This window comes from Pristiophorus japonicus, chromosome 11 (assembly GCF_044704955.1).
Source record: "Pristiophorus japonicus isolate sPriJap1 chromosome 11, sPriJap1.hap1, whole genome shotgun sequence".
Lineage (NCBI taxonomy): Eukaryota > Metazoa > Chordata > Chondrichthyes > Pristiophoridae > Pristiophorus > Pristiophorus japonicus.
The window spans coordinates 167,849,630-167,871,711 of NC_091987.1; the positions used below are offsets into that span (position 1 = coordinate 167,849,630).

Sequence of the window (22,082 nt, forward strand, 5' to 3'; positions counted from 1 at the left end):
CGGGACTGATCTCAGACTGAGAGCGCTGGGCTCCAGGACTGATCCCAGTTTGAGAGCGCTGGGCTCCGGGACTGATCCCAGTTTGAGAGCGCTGGGCTCCGGGACTGATCCCAGACTGAGAGCGCTGGGCTCCGGGACTGATCCCAGACTGAGAGCGCTGGGATCCGGGACTGATCCCACACAATGACCTGACTCTGCATGTTTGGTGGAGCAGTTGGAATATCATTAGTGACGGTCACAGAAACCCAACAGGACTACTTTGCCCCAGATTTAGTTTCTTATTTCATATTTTCAACTGGATGTGCAAACCAGACCAGTGCTAGTGCTGTATTGCAAGATATTTGCTAAATTGTGGCCTGCTACTTGATACTCGCGGAGTCCTTTCGCATGGTAGAGGCATGGTGATAAGGTCGAGTGGGTCCATGTGCACTATGTCAGCTGTGGCTCAGTGGGCAGCACACTGAGTCAGAAGGTTGTGGGTTCAAGTCCCACTCCAGGGACTTGAGCACATAAATCTAGGCTGACAGTGCAGTGCTGTGGGAGTGCCGCACTGCTGGAGGTGCCGTCTTTCAGATGAGACATTAAACCGAGGCCCTGTATGCCGCTGGTGTGCAGCACTGGAGGAAATGCGATCATCAACAGTGCCTTACTGCATCATTCCTGCAAAAAGCAATGCGGCTTGAATTGAAACTACTGTAGCAGTGTGCGCTGTGATAAACAGGTGGAAACCTGAGACGGTTCCACTTACTAACTGTGCATCCTTCTCTCTGTTTTACCTGTGTGTGTATTTAACACTGTCTCTGGTTGTCCTTTCCTAGTTTCTCCAGGACACGGAATTCGCCCAGCCTCCTGGAGTTACTTTTCACCCTGTACGTCTTCAGCTCTCCTGTCACATAGATTACAGAAGCCAGCTGGCAGTAATGATTCAATTAAGCTAAGAACATTATAGTCCAGTAGACGGTAGAATTATTAGTTAGACCCGCTCCAACCCTTTCACTGGTGAAGCTCCAGTTCTCTTCTGAACAAATGATGGGAGTATTGGCTCATACCATTGATGCTCTTGTTAAACAGACTGCATGATCCCTGTTAACAGTGCAATGTAAACCTCTGAGATAAGTCCCTGATTTGGTCGGTGACTGTCCATTGTTGGTTTTCATGTGACGTTTTCCTCCTGAAAGGGCTGACTGTTTCAGAGGTATAATTCCCCAGACGCAAGCACCCATCATCACCCATCCAAATTCCATTCCTCATAGCTGAACCTAGACACCGAGTGTCCGATCCTAACCTCACCCACCATTCACACACGTGCGCGCTACAGCAGGGAGTCATTGGCGAGTGATCAGGATTGGGATCCCCAATCAAGACCTTTCTTCCTCCCTAGAGATCTGGTTGACTGATAAAATGCAACATCCCCTGGGAGTCCCTGGCCAAAGACCGCCCTAAGTGGAGGAAGTGCATCCAGGAGGGCGCTGAGCACCTCGAGTCTCATTGCCGAGACAGTACAGGCAGCGGAAAGAGCGTGCGGCAAACCTGTCCCACCCACCCTTTCCCTCAACGACTATCTGTCCGGCCTGTGACAGGGACTGTTCAGCCACCTAAGGACTCATTTTAAGAGTGGAAGCAAGTCTTCCTCAATTCCGAGGGACTGCCTATGCTGATAATGGGGTTGAGGTTAGTTAACTGAACACAGACCAAGACTTGCACTTGGGGCTGCCTGGTCTGTATCGCTGAGTGCCAGAGCAAGTGTTTCCCAGTGCTGGCCTTTCACTGTTCCTCATCAGTGAGAAGTTGCCATTAAAGCAGTCAGTCCAATTAAAATGTTAGTCAATTAAAACAAAGGATATTTTAAGAAAACGTGGCACTTTCACAGGGGTCAGTGTGGACACGATGAACCAGTGAAAGGGTTACTTTGACTTAATTTAAATGAATTGTCGAGTTTTATGCGACAAGTTTCAGCGAACTCCGCCCATCAGTGTATTTTTGTAAATGGAGCCATCACCTTCAACAAAGCAAACACATTCCAGTTCAACGAAATGCCCTCGAGTCCGTCAAGAGCTCAATTACACTCAGTGCAGGAACATTGCCTCTGACATCCCTCTTACTCCGAACTCGGAAAGGGTGGTCTGGGGTCGGCATCCTTTGCCATAGTGAATTTACCGGGATCAGTACTCTTGATTTCCTTCAAAATTCAAAGTTTAGATCATCTCACAATTGTCTCTTTTTTAAGAAAACAAGTTCAGCTTCCTTAACTTTCCCTCCTAACTTACGTTCCATATACCTAGAATCCTTGGGCTTTGCTGATTTCGGGGCGGTAATGGCGCCGGGGCGGTAAAGTTTGCGCCCGGGAACAGTTTGCGCCTCAGTCAGCAAAATTGGGCAGCTGGGCCCTGAGTGTGGGGCGGAGCGCTAAGGGAGGCGTTGTACACCGCTCTTAGGATGAGCATGAGAATATCCCGAGCTAAAGAGGCGCCCTGGCCCAGGAATGCTCTGAGAGAGGCCTGGGGAGAAGAAAAAAAACATGAAAAATACCCACCAAAAACATTCCCAATCCATAGCCCATGCCACCACATCATAAATTGCAATATAAATAAAAACGAACACAATCACATTTATCTGAGGTAGACATTTCTTGCCGCACTACAGCCGGTAAAGGTCGGACCGCCCGTTGTTTCAGGCGGTCCCAACACGGGGCGCTGCAGGGCGTACGGGTCGGGCGGGAGTCCAAAAGCAAATCGGTGTCGCAACCAGGGGCATTGCACATCAACTCTTCTCTTCCGGGCGGTAATGCTCCCCACCTCGCCGAAACCAGCCCCGAAAACCCCCGCGGGGAGCTGAAGCTGGCTGCCTGCCAAGAAGAGGTCACCACCGCCACTGCCAACCCTCCGGGACGAAAACATAGGCAGACATCACCGGAAAATCCAGCCCCTTGTTACTCATCTCTTCCCCCTCTCAAACGCAGTAATACCCTTCTTACCTCTTTCCCCAAAAGAGGGGACAAGTCTTGATTTCTGAACAGACAGATACTGGCCTCCGAATCTGTGGTTGGCTCTGTTCTTATGCCCCTTGCTCTGGGGCAGTCGGGTGCATCAAGTGCACAAGCAAAGCAGGGGCAAAATCCAGCTGGGCGGCTGTGTTTTGTGACTGTGGGCTCAGGGTGCTTGTTAATAAACATCCCAGTTGGTAGACTTGAATTGAGTGTATCCTGACTTGTTGATCTGCTGGCTGCCTGTGAGAGGGCTGCCTGCAAAATCATCGTGTGAAGAAAATCATGTACTCCCCAAGGCTGGAGTAAATCTGTGCAATCTGTTCCCAGTGCTTGGCCCACTGCCAGTGACTGGCTGTAACGTCAGCATCAGCCTCCACATCAGTCCCCCGACAGGGAGCCGGAGCGCACATACCCCTCTCCTGGCCGAATCCCCCACTGTCAAAATCCCCAGGACCCAACCAAGACCCACCAGCCACAGACACGATGGCTGAACAAAGTCATACACACACCAGCACTGCTGCATCACCTCCATCCAGTCCCCAGGGTCCTGTACAACACCAGGCACTCCGTAACGCTCACACAATGCTACCGTGCTCCGTATGTCATGCACCAAATGCTCTGTATACTGTGAATACAATACACATCAGCGTGTTGTAACCAAGGGATAATTGCAGTTAAGAAGGGGCAAGATGACGAGTGTAGCACACATGTCCCCCCCCTCAGTAACTGGGGTTGGGCTCAGTCTGCAGTGCTCTGATGAATGTCTGGCTCCATTTCATGAAAAAAACAAGACTCTTTAAAAGGGCTGGATTTTTGGCTTTTAGGATTTTGGGGCGTTAATGGCGGTGGGGCTGTCCTGATACCGCCCAGAAAAAGTTTGCAAAATTGGGCAGCTGGGCCCTGAGTGTGGGGGCAGAGCGGTATGGGAGGCATTGCACACCTCTCTTGGGGCACTATGGCCGTCTGGGCATGTGAAAATCCCGAGCTAAAGAGCCAGCCTGTGAGCGCCATGAGGTCGGTGGAGAAAAGAAATACCTGAAATAAACCCACCAAAAACATTCCCAATACATAGGCCATGCCACCACAACATAAATCGCAAAATAAAGAAAAGACAAAGACACTCACCTGAGGTCGGCATTACTTCCCTCACTTCGGCCGCTTCAGCTTGGCCCGCCCGCTTTACAGAGCGCTACGGATCGGGCGGGAGTCAAAAATCGAGCCGGTGTCACAACCAGGGGCAATACACACCGGCTCGCCTCTCCCAGGCGGTAATGCTCCGCGCCCCTCCGAAAGCGGCCCCGAAAACCCTGGTGGGTGCTGGAAGCTGACCCCCCCCCCCGCCCGGAAGAGCTCACCACCGCCATTGCTGCCCCTCCGGGACGCTAATGGAGACGGCCAGGACCGGAAAATCCAGCCCTTTTTAATGAAATGATCAGAGTAATGGTATTGAGATGCAGGATCCTGGGAACTAATCCTTTGAGCTGATCTATTTTTCCCTTTGCATGCAGATTTGGAGATGGAAAATGTAAACCCAGATATTGCATGTGTTGCAGTCCCTCTAGTGCGATCCCGACCGTGCTCAGGTAGACATGATCATGGGCGGTTAACACCACGTTCTGTGTCTTAACTCTCAACTAACACTGTCTGTTACTGTTGCATTCTCAGCTATACTAACGCTAATTGTCAGACATTTGCAGAGGCACTATGGCATGAAGTAGAAATAGAAAATGCTGGAAATCTCGGCGGGTCAGGCAGCTTCTGTGGGAAGAAGCAGAGTTAACGTTTCAGGTCGATGACCCTTCGTCAGAACCAGAAAAGTTTGAGATATAACAGATTCAAGGAAGTGCCGGGGCAGTGAAAGGGGGAGGGAAGGAAAGAACAAAAGGGAAGGTCTGTGATAGGATGGGAGGCAGGAGAGATTAGAGAGACAAAAGGGACGATGGGGGCAAATTGAGATGGTAATGGCACAAATTAGGAAACAAAAGATGAGTCTAGATAGGGTGTGAATGGCAGAATAATTACCAGCTGCCATGGGAAACAAAAAAAAATAAATAGGGGGGTTTGTAAAAAAGAACAGAGTGACTATTTGTATAAGTTTTTTGCATGTCCTTCTGCGCATGCGCACATTGGACTCCGTCCCCTTTGAGTGCAACCTACGAGGAAGTCGAAAGTGGGAGCTGGATTGGCTTCTAGCTTTTGTATTATTTGGAACATTTGTGCGGCCTTCTGAGAGAGAGAGAAAACATTGGAGGTATTGGGAGAGAGAGAGACGTGGGGGGGGGAGGGGCAGTGGGAGAGAGAGAGAGTTGCAGGGGGGAGCGAGAGAGAGAGAGAGACGTTGGGAGGGGGGGAGTGAGTGAGAGACGTGGGTGGGAGAGAGAGAGAGACTTGAGGGGGAGGTGGAGAGAGAAAGAGAGAGAGAGAGAGACTTTTGGGGGGGCGAGAGAGAGACGGGGGAGAGAGAGAGAGAGAGACGTGGGGGAGAGAGAGAGAGAGACGTGGGGGAGAGAGAGATGTGGTGGGGGGGGGGGAGAGATGTGGTGGGGGTGGTGGGGGGAGACAGAGACGGGAGAGAGAGATGGGGTGAGAGAAATGGGGGGGGGTGGGAGAGAGAGAGACGGAGAGGGAATGGAGAGAGAGAGACGGAGAGGGAGTGGGAGAGAGCGACGGGGTAGGGGGGAAGAGAGACAGAGACTGGGGGAAGAGAGAGGGGATCGGAGGGGAGAGAGAGGGAAGACGGATCACGTTCTTCCAGCCCCACCCACTGAAATCCGGAAGTCACGACGGAGGTTAAGGAACTTGGGCTGGGGGGGAGTCAGGAATTTGAGCTGGGGGGAGGGGGCTCTATCCTGTCTGGGGTCTGAAGTCAGAATGGCTTGAATTACACTTTGCAAAGTCACTCAGAACTTGGGCTGGGCGGTTCCAATTATACATTCCAGAGAAACTGCTGGGTGTGGCTTATCCTCCAAGGGGACCAATCAGCAATCAGGGCATGTGATCATAGAGAGCCAATCAGAGCATTTTCTAGTGGAAATAGCTACGTCCAGGAGGAAAGGGAACAAAATATGGCCAGAGGTTCTGGTCTGAAATTGTTGAACTCGATGGTGAGTCCAGAAGGCTGTAAAGTGCCTAAACGGAAGATGAGGTGCTGTTCCTCGAGCTTCATTGGAACAATGTAAGAGGCCGAGGACGGAGAGGTCAGAGTAGGAATGGAACAAAGAATTAAAGTGACAGGCAACCGGAAGCTTGGGGTCACGCTTACGGACTGAACGGAGGTGTTCTGCAAAGCGGTCACCCAGTACCTACCTGTCTGACCCGCTGAGATTTCCAGCATTTTCTGTTTTAATTTCAGATTCCAACATGCGCAGTATTTTGCTTTTGTGTGGCATGAAGTAGTGTTAGCAGCACACTGCACAGAGTCGCTGCAGGCGAAGCCAACTCTAATTGAAACAGCTTGCTTTCAGGAAATAGATGCAAGAATAATAGCCGAGCTGGCAGCTATACATTGAGCTCGAACCTAACTCTTGGATCTATGTTTAAGCTGTTTATAGAGGCTTATATAGCTGAATTATACTGGCAAAAGAAGAGTGCAGAAGGTGGGTGGGGTAGGGGAGTGAAATGGGTGGTCTGGCATAGCTGTAAGAAACGGATTTACGCAGTCTGTGGAAAGGGATAAAAGTATCAAAGTTTCAATCGTTCTTCAGCACCCGCAGTGCTGCAACTCCTTTGTAGGAGAATGTACCATTGGATTAGTTTTAGTTACTATGCTATAGCTGCCAGGTAATTGGGCTGTACCTTCAGTATTGATCTGTTAGTGCCTGCAGGGAGCTTCCTTCCTCCGACAGAGGACGGCAGAGTATTAGCACCAGAATTATAAACAAAGACAGTGAATCTGGGGCTGATTTTCACTCCGTTTTCAAGCAGGGAACAGGCAGTAGTGGGCTGAAAATCGGAGTACACGAGTTTCCGTCCTGTTCTCCCGACATACACTCCACAACGATTGGGATAGGCTGGGGAATAGGCGGGAGCCTGCTTAAACATGCAAAGCAGGGTCCTGCACCGCGTGTGGGCCCCTGATGCGATGTTAATGTTGCACGGGGCAGAGCAAGCTCTCCACCCAGTGCCCGAACCAACGGTCTTTAAAGGGACAGCACATCATCATAGGCAGTCCCTTGGAATCGAGGAAGACTTGCTTCCACTCTTAGAATGAGTCCTTAGGTGGCTGAACAGTCCACTACGAGAGCCACAGTCCCTGCCACAGGTGGGACAGACAGTCGTTGACGGTAAGGGAGGGTGGGACAGGTTTGCCACGCGTTCCTTCCGCTGCCTGCACTTGATTTCTGCATGCATTCGGCAATGAGACTCGAGGTGCTCAGCGCCCTCCCGGATGCACTTCCTTCACTTAGGGCGGTCTTTGGCCAGGGATTCCCAGGTGTTGGTGGGTGCCGCACATTATCAGGGAGGCTTTGAGGGCGTCCTTGTAACGTTTCCTCTGTCCACCCTTGGCTCGTTTGCCATGAAGGAGTTCCGAGTAGAGCGCTTGCATTGGGAGTCTCGTGTCTGGCATACGGATAGCGTGGCCTGCCCAGCAGAGCTGATCAAGGTGGTCAGTGCTTCAATACTCGGGATGTTGGCCTGGTCGAGGACGCTAATGTTCGTGCGTCTGTCCTCCCAAGGGATTTGTAGGATCTTGCGGAGACATTGTTGGTGGTATTTCTCCAGCGACTTGAGGTGTCTACTGTACATGGTCCATGTCTCTGAGCCATACAGGAGGGCGGGTATTACTACAGTCCTGCAGACCATGAGCTCGGTGGTAGATTTGAGGGCCTGGTCTTCGAACACTCTTTTCCTCATCAATGTCTGCTTTTGTTGATAAGAGGTTCCCAAGATATGGGAAATGGTCCACGTTATCCAGGGCCGCGCCATGGACCTTGATGACTGGAGGGGCAGTGCTGTGCGGCGAGGGCAGGCTGGTAGAGGACCTTTGTCTCCCTGCTGTTTAGCGTAAGGCCCATGCGTTTGTACGCCTCTAAATACGTCGACTATGTCCTGGAGTTCAGCCTCTGAATGTGACAGTTACAACCCACTCGGAAAACAAGGAATGAACTGTTGTGGTACAGGATTTTGTGGGGCCACAAATGCTCCTTGCCCCATAAAAATCTTCACACCTGCAGCCGGTATCTTTGTGCCCATCCCCCCTCCCCCCCCACCCCCCGCAACCTGGTGACTGCTCCGACTCTCCATGTGGCTCAGCTCCGCAGAGGAGCGCCTAATTTCCCGCTGCCCCCCTCCCCCCATCGATTGGCAAGCTACCTGTCGATGGTATTCTAACTAGACCTGACCGTGAATATGGGTCGGGCCTCTGGCTAGTAGCAGTGGAATATTCAGGACACTTTTCATCAAGTGAAGCATAGGCAAGTACAGGACCAGAAAAGGCTGTGCATGTCATCTGGTTGCTCCCGAAAACTACTCCCTCTCAATCATTCAATCCCTCAAATATGCATTCCATTCTCCCTAAAATATTTTCTCGCCTACCTGGGCATTCCTTCCACACGTTTATCACCCGCTGTGTGAAATTAATTCCATTCTGCCTCTGCACATTCTCCCTTCAGTGCTTCCGTTCGATAACATGATGTCTGAATGTTGTCGCAGGTAGTGTGAGGCCACTCGATTGTTCTGAGCACTTGCGGTGTGTAACCAAGATCAATGCCTGCGTTTGATTATTAGTCTACGGCCCCAGTACAGCCCCCCCCCACCCCTCACCCCCCACTGTCCAGACCCACCCCCCCGTACAGCCCCCCTACTGTACAACCCCCCCCCCCTGTACAACCCCCCCCACGTACAAACCCCCCCACGTACAAACCCCCCCCACATACAAACCCCACTCCTGTACAAACCCCCCCCCCGTACAAACCCCACTCCTGTACAAACCTCCCACCGTACAAACCCCCCCCACATACAACCCCCACTCCTGTACAAACCCCCCCCTTCCGTACAAACCCCGCCTCCATTCAAGCCCCTCTATACAAACCCCCCCTGTACAAACCCCACCGCTGTACAAACCCCCACTGTACAAACGCCCCCTACACAAACACCCCTTTGTAAACCCCCCCCCCCGTACAAACCCCCCCCCCCCCGTACAAACCCCCCCACCTGTACAAACCCCCCCCCCACCCCGTACAACCCCCCGCCTGTACAAACCCCCCCCCCCCCACTGTACAAACACACCCCCTGTACAAACACCCCCCCCCCCCCCCCTGGGTACAGCCCCCCCCCATAGAAATCCCCCTGTACAACACCCCCTGTACAAACACCCCCCCCCCCCCCCCTGGGTACAGCCCCCCCCCATAGAAATCCCCCTGTACAACACCCCCTGTACAAACCCCCCCCCCCCGGTACAGCCCCCCCCATACAAATCCCCCTGTACAACACCCCCCCCGTACAGCCCCCCCCATACAAATCCCCCTGTACAACACCCCCCATACAGCCCCCCCTCATACAAATTCCCCTGTACAACACCCCCCGTACAGCCCCCCCCATACAAAGGCCCCTGTACAACCACCCCCCCCGTACCAATCCTCCTCTTACAGCCCCCCACTGTACAACCCCCCCACCTGTACAGACCCCCCCCCCCCCCCCCCCACTCCCCGTAAAGACACTTTCCCCGTACAGACCCCCCCTCCCCCATCCCTCATCCCTCTGTACACCCAGCCACCATGGATGAATAAAGAGATGGGGTGAAATTGAAATTGGAGAAACGCATACTCTTAAGAACCTGGACAGTAAAGGAGAAGATGACCAAAGGGATTGCACAAAGATGAGGAAATACCCTCAAGAAATAATTAGGAACTACAAAATGAAATGATCAACTACTATAAAAAGAAATAATAAAGTATTCTACAGATACATAATTTTTTTAAAAAAGGACAATTAAAATAGAGTTAGGGCCACAAAAGGATGCACAAAATAACCAACAGAAAAATGGCAGAAATATTGAATAGTTACATTGCCTCTGCATTTACCGGAGGGACTAACAAGGTGAACATGACATCAGAAGAAGAGATTGAAAAGGATGTCAAGACATTTAAGATAAATAGAAGGGAGATAATTGATAGATTAGACAATCTTAGAGAGTATTAAAGCTGATTTGGATGGATTACATCTGCGCATACTCGAAGAAGCTAAGGAAGAGATAGCAGATGCTCTAGTGTATATATAATGTCTTCGATAAGGTACGGCACAGCAGACTCATGACTAAGATCAGAGCATGTGGAGTTGGGACAATTAGCAGACTGGTTAGAAAACTGGCTAAAAATCGAAAACAGAGAGTAGGGTACTCAGACTGACGGAAGGTGAGGGGTGGTGTTCCAACAACAGTTCCACTGTTGTTCACTATTTACATTAATGATTTAAACCCAGGAATCGGAAATACAATTTCAAAATTGGCTGGATGACACCAAGTTGAGGGGTATTGTTAATACTGGACTCTTTTCCCTTCAATCTGTTTCAGCGAATTCACTGACACACAAACACTTTTAGTCTTAGCAACATAAGACCTTTATTAGAGAATCTCCCGGCCGGGACCTGTTAAGATAAAGGGGAACACTCTCGAGTCGAGCTTGTCCACCTCTGTCCTGACAAGCTACGTAACAGTACAAAAGCTCAACACTTATACATTGTTACAGCAGAACACATTTGAGTGACACTCAGTTTATACAATCATTGGTCGATTTCCCCCATAGCATACCCAATTGCAGGCTAACAACTCTCCAAATAGGGCGGGCTCTAGGGATGTGTTTATTGTTTCGATTTTCATAGCATTTCCCTATTTCATGGCTGGATATAGCAGCCCCTCGTCTGACTCATGTCTGACTTTGCTTTTCGCGTAACTTGTGTTTGACCACAACTCTTGAGTAACCCCTTTTTGTGTCGACATTGCAAATATCTCAGCTTGACATTTTCTTTTAGCCATTTTCCCATGATTCCCTATCTCCATCCTTTTGCTACCTTCTCTAGCCCTCTACCACTTTCGCAATTCTTTTTCACATTCTCATTCCCCCCTTTTATCATTCCATGATAACCTTGGTGATTATTCCAGGAGTATCGCATTCAGCCGTTCGCATTCTTGTTTCTCATACTCTTCTTGATTCTCGAGTAAATCTTTAGTCTGTTGAACCAGATTCCGGGAGCCCGTGACTGTAAGAGTTTGCTCCAATTTTGCCATCATTACTTTACAACAGACATTAAAGCAACCAATAATCAGACAACAGGTAACTATTATCATAACGAGAATAACTGCACCATGCATTAAATAAGATCCCCAGGATCCTCCAAATAACCAATCCAACCAACTATTTCCTTTCTCTGGGTATACCCCCTTTTGGGGCATGGGACAGTGAGTGGTCCTATAGTTCCGACTGCAAAGAGGACCGGGAGGGTCGGTGTTGCTGTCTTGAAGGTGCCATTGAGGAGGAACACGAATCCTTCCTTAGCTCTTTAACACTTTACGTCGGTGTTGCTAACACTTGTGAACTGCTTATACCACCAATTGCTCGGTTCCCTTGAATTTGAGCCTGATCCTACCAATTGGTAAGCATCAAACGGGTATGCCCATGTTTCTGAGCTGACATGAGTTCCGTTACACTGACCGCAGATAACTTGCCTTCCTGCGGTCACGTTCAGGCATCTTTGCTCGTTACAGGTACAGGTAAATTGGCCCTTACGCACTCGACAGTGCTGACGGGCACACTGTGTCTGCACACAGGTGGCGTTCCCGGGGACCAGGGCATATACACAACCCCACCCTTGTCCTGAGAAGCAAAGCGGGTAGCTTGCAATGTCCGAGCATACCGCTCCGTTCTTTCCCTGGGATCCCCTGCACTCAGGATTCATGGAGTCTATTAATTCCACACATCTTCCCGGTATACCCCTTCTATATTCGCCCGTTTGTCCCTCGCCGTATATAAGTCACGGGGAGTCCACCCAGGGGTAGCCACGAACAGGGCCTCTACTGATTAGGCTAGTGGGTAACACACAGTTCGATTGCCATGCAATCGGGTATGGGTCTGATAAAATAAGTTATCCTGTAGCCCTTCTAGTTCTGCTAGGATAGCACAAGATAGCACAATTATACCTGCTAGCTTACACATGTTTAAATAATTTTAGACGATACTATACATTAGTTAACAATAAGATAAGGACAAATCAAAAACAGCTAAGTCTGTTTGTTCCTTTCTTTTCCCGTGTTCTTGGTGTTTTTCTTCCTGCCCCAAGGATGTGGTTTATTCAGCTATGGAGGAGAGGAAGTCTGGAACAGAAACAAGGGTTAGGACGACCAGTGAGAGGCTCATTATGAAGTAATAAGTTTAGAGTGGTGCAGGTGAACCCAGGCACTTCTCCCTTCAACCTTAGCTGCGGTGGGGGTAGTGAGTAACACCTGAAAGGGCCCCTCCCATCATGGCTCTAGTCCCTTTCGAATCCATTTCTTAATCAGGACATACTTCCCTGGTGCCACGAGGGACGATTCGGGTAAAACTGGAAGGTCAAGGTGAGCCTCTCGAACCTGGTTGTGAGCTAGTCGCAGAGCCTGAGTCAGAGAAAGAACATAGGTGGTCATCAGTCGAGCTGGGATACCATATCTAGGAACAATTTCCCTCATTAACACCTTAACAACAGTTTGAGCCTTATTGTCCAGGGTAGGGTAGGCTTCAATCCATCTGCTAAACACATCTACTATTACTAACACATATTTGTAATACTGAACTTTTTGCAACTCAATGTAGTCCAACTGCAAGGTCTCAAAGGGACCTTCTGGTAGGGGCGTCTTACCCTGATCACAGGGGACTCCCTTCCCTGGATTATGCTGTTGGCAAACAAGGCAACAACTACTGATGTTCTGGGCTAGCATCTGGAGTCTAGGGTGCCACCAAGTGGCCAAAAGCGTGTCACTTGTTGTCCTTGCTCCACAATGAGTAGCAAAATGCATACATTCAATAATCCATAGAACCAACTCGTCAGACATGCAAGTCTGTTCTGCGGGAGTGGTCCAGAGTTTAGAAACATTGTCATAAGTACATCCATAATCTTTCCACAACAGTTTATCTTTTTCAGGAGCGTCCTCCTGTGCTTTAATGACATCTTGGATGGTTGGCATTGGTTTTTCCGAGGCTAACTTATCCTTGGCAGGACTTTTAGTTTGACTCATCATTCTAGGCACCACCATTTGTTGTCCACAAGAGGCCTTTTTAGCCTCTTTGTCAGCACAGCGGTTTCCTATATCAACCGGAGAGTTTCCGGTAGTGTGGGCAGTGCACTTGACAATAGCAATATGTTTAGGGAGCATGAGGGCTTGCAACAAATCTGATACTAGTTGCCTATGAGATATCTCGTTTCCCTGTGAGGTCAGGAATCCCCTATTTTTCCATAACTGTCCGAAATCATGGGCTACCCCAAAGGCATACCTAGAATCGGTATAGATATTGACTTTGAGGTCTTTGGCCAAGATACAGGCTCGGGTGAGGGCGAATAGTTCAGCTTGTTGGGCAGAATAGGCGGTTTCAAAGGCGGCAGATTCCAAGACCTGATTCTCCTGGTTTACTATGGCATATCCTGAGATTCGTGCACCTTCTGGATTAATAGAAGAACTTCCGTCAACATACATAATACAGTCTGGGTCTTCCATTGGTACGTCAACTAAATCTTCCCTGACCGATGAGGCCTCCTGAATTAAAAATAAACAATCATGACTGGGTTCTTCCTCATCTTGGGGTGGCTCAGTAAGAAAACAGGCCGGATTAATGGTAGTACAGTGCCAAAAGGTCAGCTTAGGATTATTCAGTAGGTAGATCTCGTATCTGCTTTGCCTGGCCATTGTAAGGTGTTGAGTCTGCAGTTGGCCCAGGAGGGCGGCTACGGAGTGGGAGGTGTTAAGATAACGGTAGCACAGTCTTTCAGGATTGTACAATACAGTTGAAAGGGCCGATCATAGAGGGGCCGGCCCAAAGCCGGAGCTTGCAGCAGGGCTGTCTTTAGTTCCTTAAAGGCTTGGACGTCTGCAGTTTTTATTTCAAAGCTGCCTTCCTTATTTGTATATGGGGTGAGGTGCTTAGTCATCAGGGCAACATTAGGGATCCAGGATCTGCAGTAATTGATCATCCCCCACCACTGTCGCATTTGTTTAGCCGTGCTAGGGACTGGAAACTGGCAAATTGGTTCGTCATCCGGGGAGGTTCTCTGTACAATCAAGCTACGTAATCGGGGGACGGTTGGCCAAAGGGGTTGTTCTGGGAGAAGTTAGTGTAAGATCCCCGTCCTCTCCCCCCTTGCCCCCCTCCTCTTCCTCCTCTTCCTCTTTCGTGCTGACGGGAGGGACACTCACTACTCCAATTTCCTTCTTGCCCACAATTAAAGCATCCATCTCGTCTTTCCCAGCCCCGACCTCTTCCCATACCAGGCCGGGGACAGTAGGGCGGTCCATAATTAGCAGGGCCCGGACCATTTGGGTGTTTGGTATAACCGTATCCCTGTTTATCCACCCAACCCTGCACGCAACACTGCGGTTCCATCTGGTATCCCCTTGGGTCGGGTTTTGGTCCTTCCACCCGAGGCGGCTCTTCCTTTCTAGTCACGTATTCAGTCTTGACCCGGGTTGGGGGCACACCTCCCCCTTCTCCTTTCTTTTCCTGCCAATAATATTTAACCGCCCTTTCCATCTGGGCTTTACTGTTATCTGCCCAATTCATATTATTTGTCCGGATAGCGTGAGCAATCGAATAGGGCAGGTACTGAAGTAGGATAGCGCAGAATTGAGGTGAATTATCCCCTGCCCTGAAGGCATTATCTCCTGATTGACCTCCGTATATTTCAATAAATCTTTCCATGAATTCATCGGCAGTTTCTTCTCGTTTGGGTTTAGTTTCTAATACTGCTGCCATACTGATGGGCTTCTGAAGGGTCTTGCTGAGAGCATTAAAGATAGCATCTAGGCGATCCTGGGCATTATTAGGGTGAGCAGTCACTAATTCATCATGGGTGGCTCGCCCCAAATTTTCTAAGAACCGGACGTGTTCAGTCGGGCTCAGGGTCTGCTGCACTAAGGACCACAAGTCTCTTGATTCTGCATTATAATCTGAAATAGTAGTTCGAAGATGATCTATAAACTGGAGTCCGTTTGGGCTTGTCGTTTCATTGGTGTAGGGTTACATTTATCTTTAACTCCTCTCGCCGGAGTGTAAGGTGGAGGGGGATGGGAAAGAGGCTGTGACAAAGGGTCAGAGGCTGCAGGAGGCGCCGTTGGGCGCGGCTGTGTCCATTCATCAATTTAATCATCAGCCTCGGTCAACGCAAAGCCAACCATTCGACTACGTAGTCTATCTGTACCCTTCTCAGAGGTCCCAAGGGAACTTTAGTACGTTTTTCGTGCGCGCACTCTTTCTTTAAGACGTCTACAGTTTTAACATGTCCTCCTTCTGTCAAGGACAGCCCTAATTTAGTGGCGTTTTCCTGCCAGCTTGACAGAAGGGACTCATCTTTCAGCTTTTGACAGTACTGTCTCCATTTGGCTATTAAATCCTTTTTTAACCACCGGGACCATATATATATATATTTTTTTTTAAACTCAACAAACCTATCCTTTGTGCATTTCCTGGCTCCGTAACTTATCATCCGAATATACGTAATTCAATAAGGTTCACACTCTTAAACTTCCCACATACAGGACAACACTACGAAGGGTTAAAAAAACTTTCACTGTTTGAAAAAGTGGGTGGAGCTAAAGCAAACCACAACTCCCCGGTTTCCCCACACAAGCTTCCTTCTACTCAGTAAAAAGCATACAAGCATTTAAAACAGACGTTCACAAGAGTCTCTCTTTTTTTTTTGGATCCCTGACCTTTCAGGGAATTCGTAGTTTTATCTAAATTACCCATCCTTGTGTCGCCGCACGTTGGATCAGGGTCCTAATTGTCCTAATTGTCTCCAAGTCGCCCCGTGGTGGTTTCAGTTATCTTACCCAGAGCCTAGGCGGACCAAGTGATATACAAGATCGACACCGCATCTGGCGTAAGTACAATTTTAAATTTACACAGTCCCGCGTAGTCCCACAGCTTAATTTTACGTAATTCCCTAACCTCCGCGTTTCCCTACGCGGTTCGCGCGATTTTTCTCTTCGTGTCGCTACACAGCTACGCGATTTTTCTCTTTGTGTCGCTACACGGCTACGCGATTTTTCTCTTCGTGTCGCTACACGGCTACCCAATTAAATCCAATCAGTGCCTAGACGGGCCAAGTGATATACAAGGTCGACGTCACACCTGACTTGGACACTTATTTCCTAAGTTTAGAAAGTGTTCGCCAGATCGACTTGGATCTCGTTCAGACACCACCTGAGAACCAGCGAGTGGCTAAACTTTCCTCAGACTTTTGAAACCGGAGGAAATTATACTTACTCCAGTGGCCATTTTCCTCTCGTCTCGTCCAAGGCTAGTCTAGCTCTTAATTCGCAAGTTTTCGGCAGTCGTCCGTTGAGATCCCATTTCTGACACCAAATGTTGATACTGGATTCTTTTCCCTTCAATCTGTTTCAGCAAATTCACTGACACACGAACACTTTTAGTCTTAGCAACATAAGACCTTTATTAGAGAATCTCCCGGTCGGGACCTGTTAAGATAAAGGGGAACACTCTCGAGTCGAGCTTGTCCACCTCTGTCCTGACAAGCTACGTAACAGTACAAAAGCTCAACACTTATACATTGTTACAGCAGAACACATTTGAGTGACACTCAGTTTATACAATCATTGGTCGATTTCCCCCATAGCATACCCAATTGCAGGCTAACAACTCTCCAAATAGGGCGGGCTCCAGGGATGTGTTTATTGTTTCGATTTTCATAGCATTTCCCTATTTCATGGCTGGATATAGCAGCCCCTCGTCTGACTCATGTCTGACTTTGCTTTTCACGTAACTCGTGTTTGACCACAACTCTTGAGTAACCCCTTTTTGTATCGACATTGCAAATATCTCAGCTTGACATTTTCTTTTAGCCATTTTCCCATGATTCCCTATCTCCATCCTTTTGCTACCTTGTCTAGCCATCTACCACTTTCGCAATCCTTTTTCACATTCTCAGTATAGTTAATACTGAGGCAGACTGCAGAATATAAGAAGATATTAACAAACTTGCAGAATAGGTGTGTAAATATCAAATGACTGTCAATGTAGATAAGTGTGAGGTGGAGCAATAAGGCACCCATCTACTCCTTATAAAATAAGTCTAAATAGGATAAAGGTGCAAAAGGATCTAGGGGTACTGATTCACAAATTATTAAAAGTATAAGCAGGAGAGTTTAACAAAGCCCTACAAATCCAAACAAAGTATTGGGGTTCATTTCTACAGCAATAGAATTAAAAAGCAGAGAAGTTATATTAAATTTGTATCAAACCTTGGTCAGACCACATTTGAGTATTGTTCCCAGTTCTGGTCTCCATATTATAAAAAGCATATAGAGGCACTGGAGAGGGTGCGAAAAAGATTCATAAATATGATACCAGAACTGAGAGGATATACCTATCGGGCAAGAAAAGAGACCCGATAGAGGCCTTCAAGATTATCAAAGTGTTATGATGTCTGTAAGTGCTGTAAGCTTGTAATGCTTGTAGCGCCATACTGTGGATGTGGACGTATTGTGTACTGCAGCTGCAGAGTTATAAGAAACAGACAGGCAGCTTCTGGTAGCTTCCGGACAGAGCAGCCTCCATGTTAAGAAGCTGTGTGTGTTGTGCTCTGTGAAGATATCACAGTTGGTGCCTGAGGATGAAGATTTTTCGGATGTTTAAAGCTTAAATTTTGTTGGTGAAGGATTCAGCCAGCCGACAGAGAGACTTTGGAAGTTTCTGTTTTTGAAAAAAAAGCTACAAAATCCGAGGTAAACTACAGCACACGGTGAGAACAGCTAGAGTTTAAACATGGCAGGTGTAATCGAATATTTGGGTGAAAAAAGACACGACCGGGAACGTTTTAAAGCGTATGTGGATCGGCTAGAAATGTATTTCACCGCAAATAACATAATCGAAGTTCCAGACAATGCAGTCCAGAACCAGGCTGTATTAGAACGGAAGAAAGCGATCTTCTTAACAGTGGCAGGTCCGGCATTATACGAAACCCTTGTAAACTTTCTTGTGCCTGACGAGCCAAAGGACACAATGCTTAAAGAGATTTTAACGAAGCTGGAGCAGCACTATAACCCCAAACCGTTAGAAATTTCTGAAAGCTATCGTTTCGGGATTCGGAATCAAAAGGTTGATGAAGGTATCAATGATTATATCATAGCATTAAAAAAACTATCGATGCACTGTAATTTTGGAAACTTTCAAAACCAAGCATTATGGGATCGTTTTGTTTGTGGGGTGAAAAATGATGCGATAAGAAGGAAGTTATTGACGACGGATGACTTGACTTTTGAGATTGCTTGTCAGACAGCGAGGTCGATGAGCATGGCTGAACAATATTCCCGAGAATTAAATAATGATTACGGTCGTCAGTCAACCGAGGTAAATCAGCTGCAGGTTCAAAGTAAAAGACGGCCATGGCCGAAAGTCTCAGAAACTAGAAATTCTAACAGAGTGTCAAAGTCGTGCTATAGGTGCCTGGGACAACACATTGCTCAAAGTTGTCCATACGTGAAGGCAGACTGTTTCTTCTGCAGAAAGACTGGGCATCTTGCGAAGGCATGCTGACTGAAGGGTAAACCAGCTTTTAAAGCTATGGAGTCCAGCTTTCAAAGCTATGAGTAGTAATCCAAAGAGACTGCATGGCTTGGAAGAACAACAGCAGGACTAGGAGATGTTAGAATTACATGTCATCAGGAGCACGAGGTTAATGGACAGCGATTCGGAAAGCATCAAAATCCACATAGATGTTGCGGGATTCAAGATACCAATGGAAATTGACATGGGTGCCTCCGTGAGTGTAGTAACGGAGCCACTGTACCTTGACAAATTGCGTGATTTCCAACTGGAGAAATCCAAGATAGAGCTGCGAGGCTACTCAGGAGAGAAAATTCCTGTAGTAGGCCGCATTACCGTACCGGTGAAATATAAAGATCAATTTCAGAACTTGCCTCTAATATTAGTGAAAGGAGACAAGACTGCTTTACTAGGAAGAAATTGGTTAAGCTCACTGAAGCTGGATTGGAGTAAGATTTTCTCTGTGGAAGCGAGATTTTCATCAACGGAAGAGGTTATCAAACAGTATCCGAAGGTGTTCTGCGAAACGGGCAGTTCGATCCAAGGCTTCAAAGCGAGTGTCAGGGTACAGAAGGGTGCTAGATCGGTTTACTACAAACCATATTCCGTACCATATGCACTCAAAGAGAAAGTTGAGCAAGAACTCAAAAGACTAGAGACTGAGAACATTATTTGTAAGGTAGATCTATGTAATTGGGCTACACCCATTATTGTTGTACCTAAGTCTGATGGTAAAGTAAGATTGGTGATTATAAGGTAACTGTAAACCAGATTCTAGAGGGTAATGTCCCAAATACATTGCCGAATATAGCAGATTTGTTCACAACACAAACAAGTGGTCAGATCTTCTCAAAACTCGATTTTACGAATGCCTACTTACAGCTTGAACTTGATGAGGAGTCCAAGTCATGTTTGACTATAAACACTCATCTAGGCCTATATCAATTTAATAGGCTACCGTTTGGAGTGTCTTCCACCCCTGCCATATTCCAAGGGGTGATGAACCAGATTTTGCAAGGTATTGAAGGGGTAGTATGTTATTTGGATGACATACTAATTTCAGCACCAAATAGGCAAATTCATAATAACATTTTGAATGAAGTCCTCAAACGGCTAGAGAAGCACAGAGTACAAATGTCTGCTCGTAAGTGTGAGTTATTTAAAAACTCAGTGGAGTACTTAGGGTACAGAGTAGACAAAGATGGTTTACATCCGACCAAGGAAAAATTGGATGCAATTAGAAATGCACCCACTTCCAGGAATGTCACTGAACTTCGTTCATTCTTGAGTCTTTTGAACCATTATGGGAAGTTCCTGCCAAATTTGGCTACAGTATTACATCCACTGAATGAACTTTTGAAAAAACAAGTCCAGTGGAAGTGGTCAAAAGAATGCGAAACAGCATTCAAGGAGTGTAAAAACAAATTGGTAGAGAGCACCATGGTAGTTCACTATGACATATCTAAGGAGATTAAACTAGCATGTGATGCCTCTCCGTATGGAGTTGGGGCAGTAATCTCTCATGTATTAAGTAGTAGGGAGGAGAGACCAATTGCTTTTGCTTCACGCACTCTCAGTGTCAGTGAGAGAAATTATGCGCAAATTGAAAGGGAAGCTTTGGCATTAATTTTTGGGGTCAAGAAGTTTCACAAATACTTGTGTGGTCGTAAGTTTGCCATTGTTACAGACCATAAGCTCCTAACAGCAATCCACCATCCAAAGTCCCCAGTTCCAACATTAGCTGCAGCCCGAATGCAGAGATGGGCTTTGATTTTGTCAGCATATGCAAATGATATTGAATACAGACAATCAGCTGATCACAGTAATGCTGATGAAATGTCTAGATTGCCTTCCCCATCACAGGTTACACCCGATAGGGAAGTAGTGTTTTATTTTTCATACATTGATGAACTACTAATCACAGCTGAAGAGATTGGTAGAGCAACCAAACGTGACCCCGTGATGTCAAAGGTGTATGAGTATATTGCAACTGGATGGCCAAACCAGGTAACAGACAGAGATACACATCCATTCTTCATTCGTAGGAATGAATTATCAGTAGATAAAGATTGTGTCATGTGGGGTGCAAGAGTGGTTATACCAAAGAAATTCAGGTCCAAATTATTAGGAGACCTCCATGACCAGCATCTGGGAATGTGCTTGACCAAGAGTTTTGCACGCAGTTATTTATGGTGGCCAGGTCTTGATAAAGATATAGAGTACATTGTGAGTCAGTGTACGATATGTCAATCAGTGAGCAAGCAACCACCACCAGTACCATTACAGCCATGGAAATGGCCTCCCAGAGTGTGGCAAAGGCTACATATTGATTTTGCTGAGTTAGATGGATAACAATTTTTCATTGTAATTGATAGCCATTCAAAGTGGGGTGAGGTGTTTCCAATGTGGAAAATAACAACAAGTTAAACATTGGACATTTTACGAAAATTATTTTCTGCATTTGGCCTCCCTGAAGAAATTGTTTCGGATAATGAACCACAATTTCGTTCAGAAGAATTTGCACAATTCACAAGCAAAAATGGTGTGAAACATACCAAGGTTCCACCATACCACCCTGCTTCGAATGGTGCAGCAGAGCGCACTGTACAAATTGTCAAACGTGCCCTCATAAAACAAATGTTCGATCCAAATCCAAGAAAACGACAGTTGTCATTGGATCACAAATTGGCTCATTTTTTGATTACATGTCGAAATACTCCTCATACAACTACTGGTAGAACGCCAGCGGAGTTGTTTCTCAAACGACAGCCATGAACCAGATTCTCATTGTTAAAGCCAAATTTGGCGCAGTCTGTAGAAGAGACACAAATTTGACAAAAAGAGAATCATGATAAAGGGCGACTGAAAGAGAGAAGAGTGAAATTAAACCAGAAGGTGAGAGTGAAGAACCATCACCATAAATGGTTAAAGTGGTTACCCGGAAGAGTGGTGAAGATATGTGGTCCTTGCACATATTTATTAAAGATGTTTGATAATGGACAGGTTAGGTTTGTCCATATTGATCATATTTTACCTGCAGACATGGAAGGAGTTGAAGGTGGGAATGATTCAATTATTTCTGACTCATCAGATAGCTTTGATATACCAATAGCAAATCCTAAATCCAATGTACTGGAAACAAATCCAGGAGAGAATCAGAATGAAAGTCTGAGTCCGAGTCAGGAAAACAAAGAGCCTGAAGTTAGAGTGAGTTCAAATGAAAATCAAGGAAATTCCATGGTGGGAAATGTTCCTCAGGATGAGCCTCAAATGAGTGTGAAATCAACACCATGTTTGGAAGGTTCTGTTCGAGAGCGAAAGTATCCTCTTCGAAACAGAAAACAAGTGGTAAA

General features: G+C 47.2%; 1 protein-coding gene across 7 annotated transcripts in view; it reads left to right on the forward strand.

Moving 5' to 3' along the window:
* The window catches only part of arhgap32b (Rho GTPase activating protein 32b), a 597,494-nt gene that overhangs the window by 486,816 nt on the left and 88,596 nt on the right, over positions 1 to 22,082 (forward strand). For 5 of the 7 annotated variants that reach the window (XM_070894258.1, XM_070894250.1, XM_070894254.1 and 2 more), the window contains 2 exons: positions 819 to 869; positions 4,495 to 4,569. The exons of 1 other annotated variant lie outside the window; for it this stretch is intronic. In XM_070894258.1, coding sequence (XP_070750359.1) covers positions 819 to 869; positions 4,495 to 4,569 — 126 coding nt within the window. The remainder of the gene's footprint in view (positions 1 to 818; positions 870 to 4,494; positions 4,570 to 22,082) is intronic. One more of the 7 variants, XM_070894251.1, reaches the window with a different exon arrangement.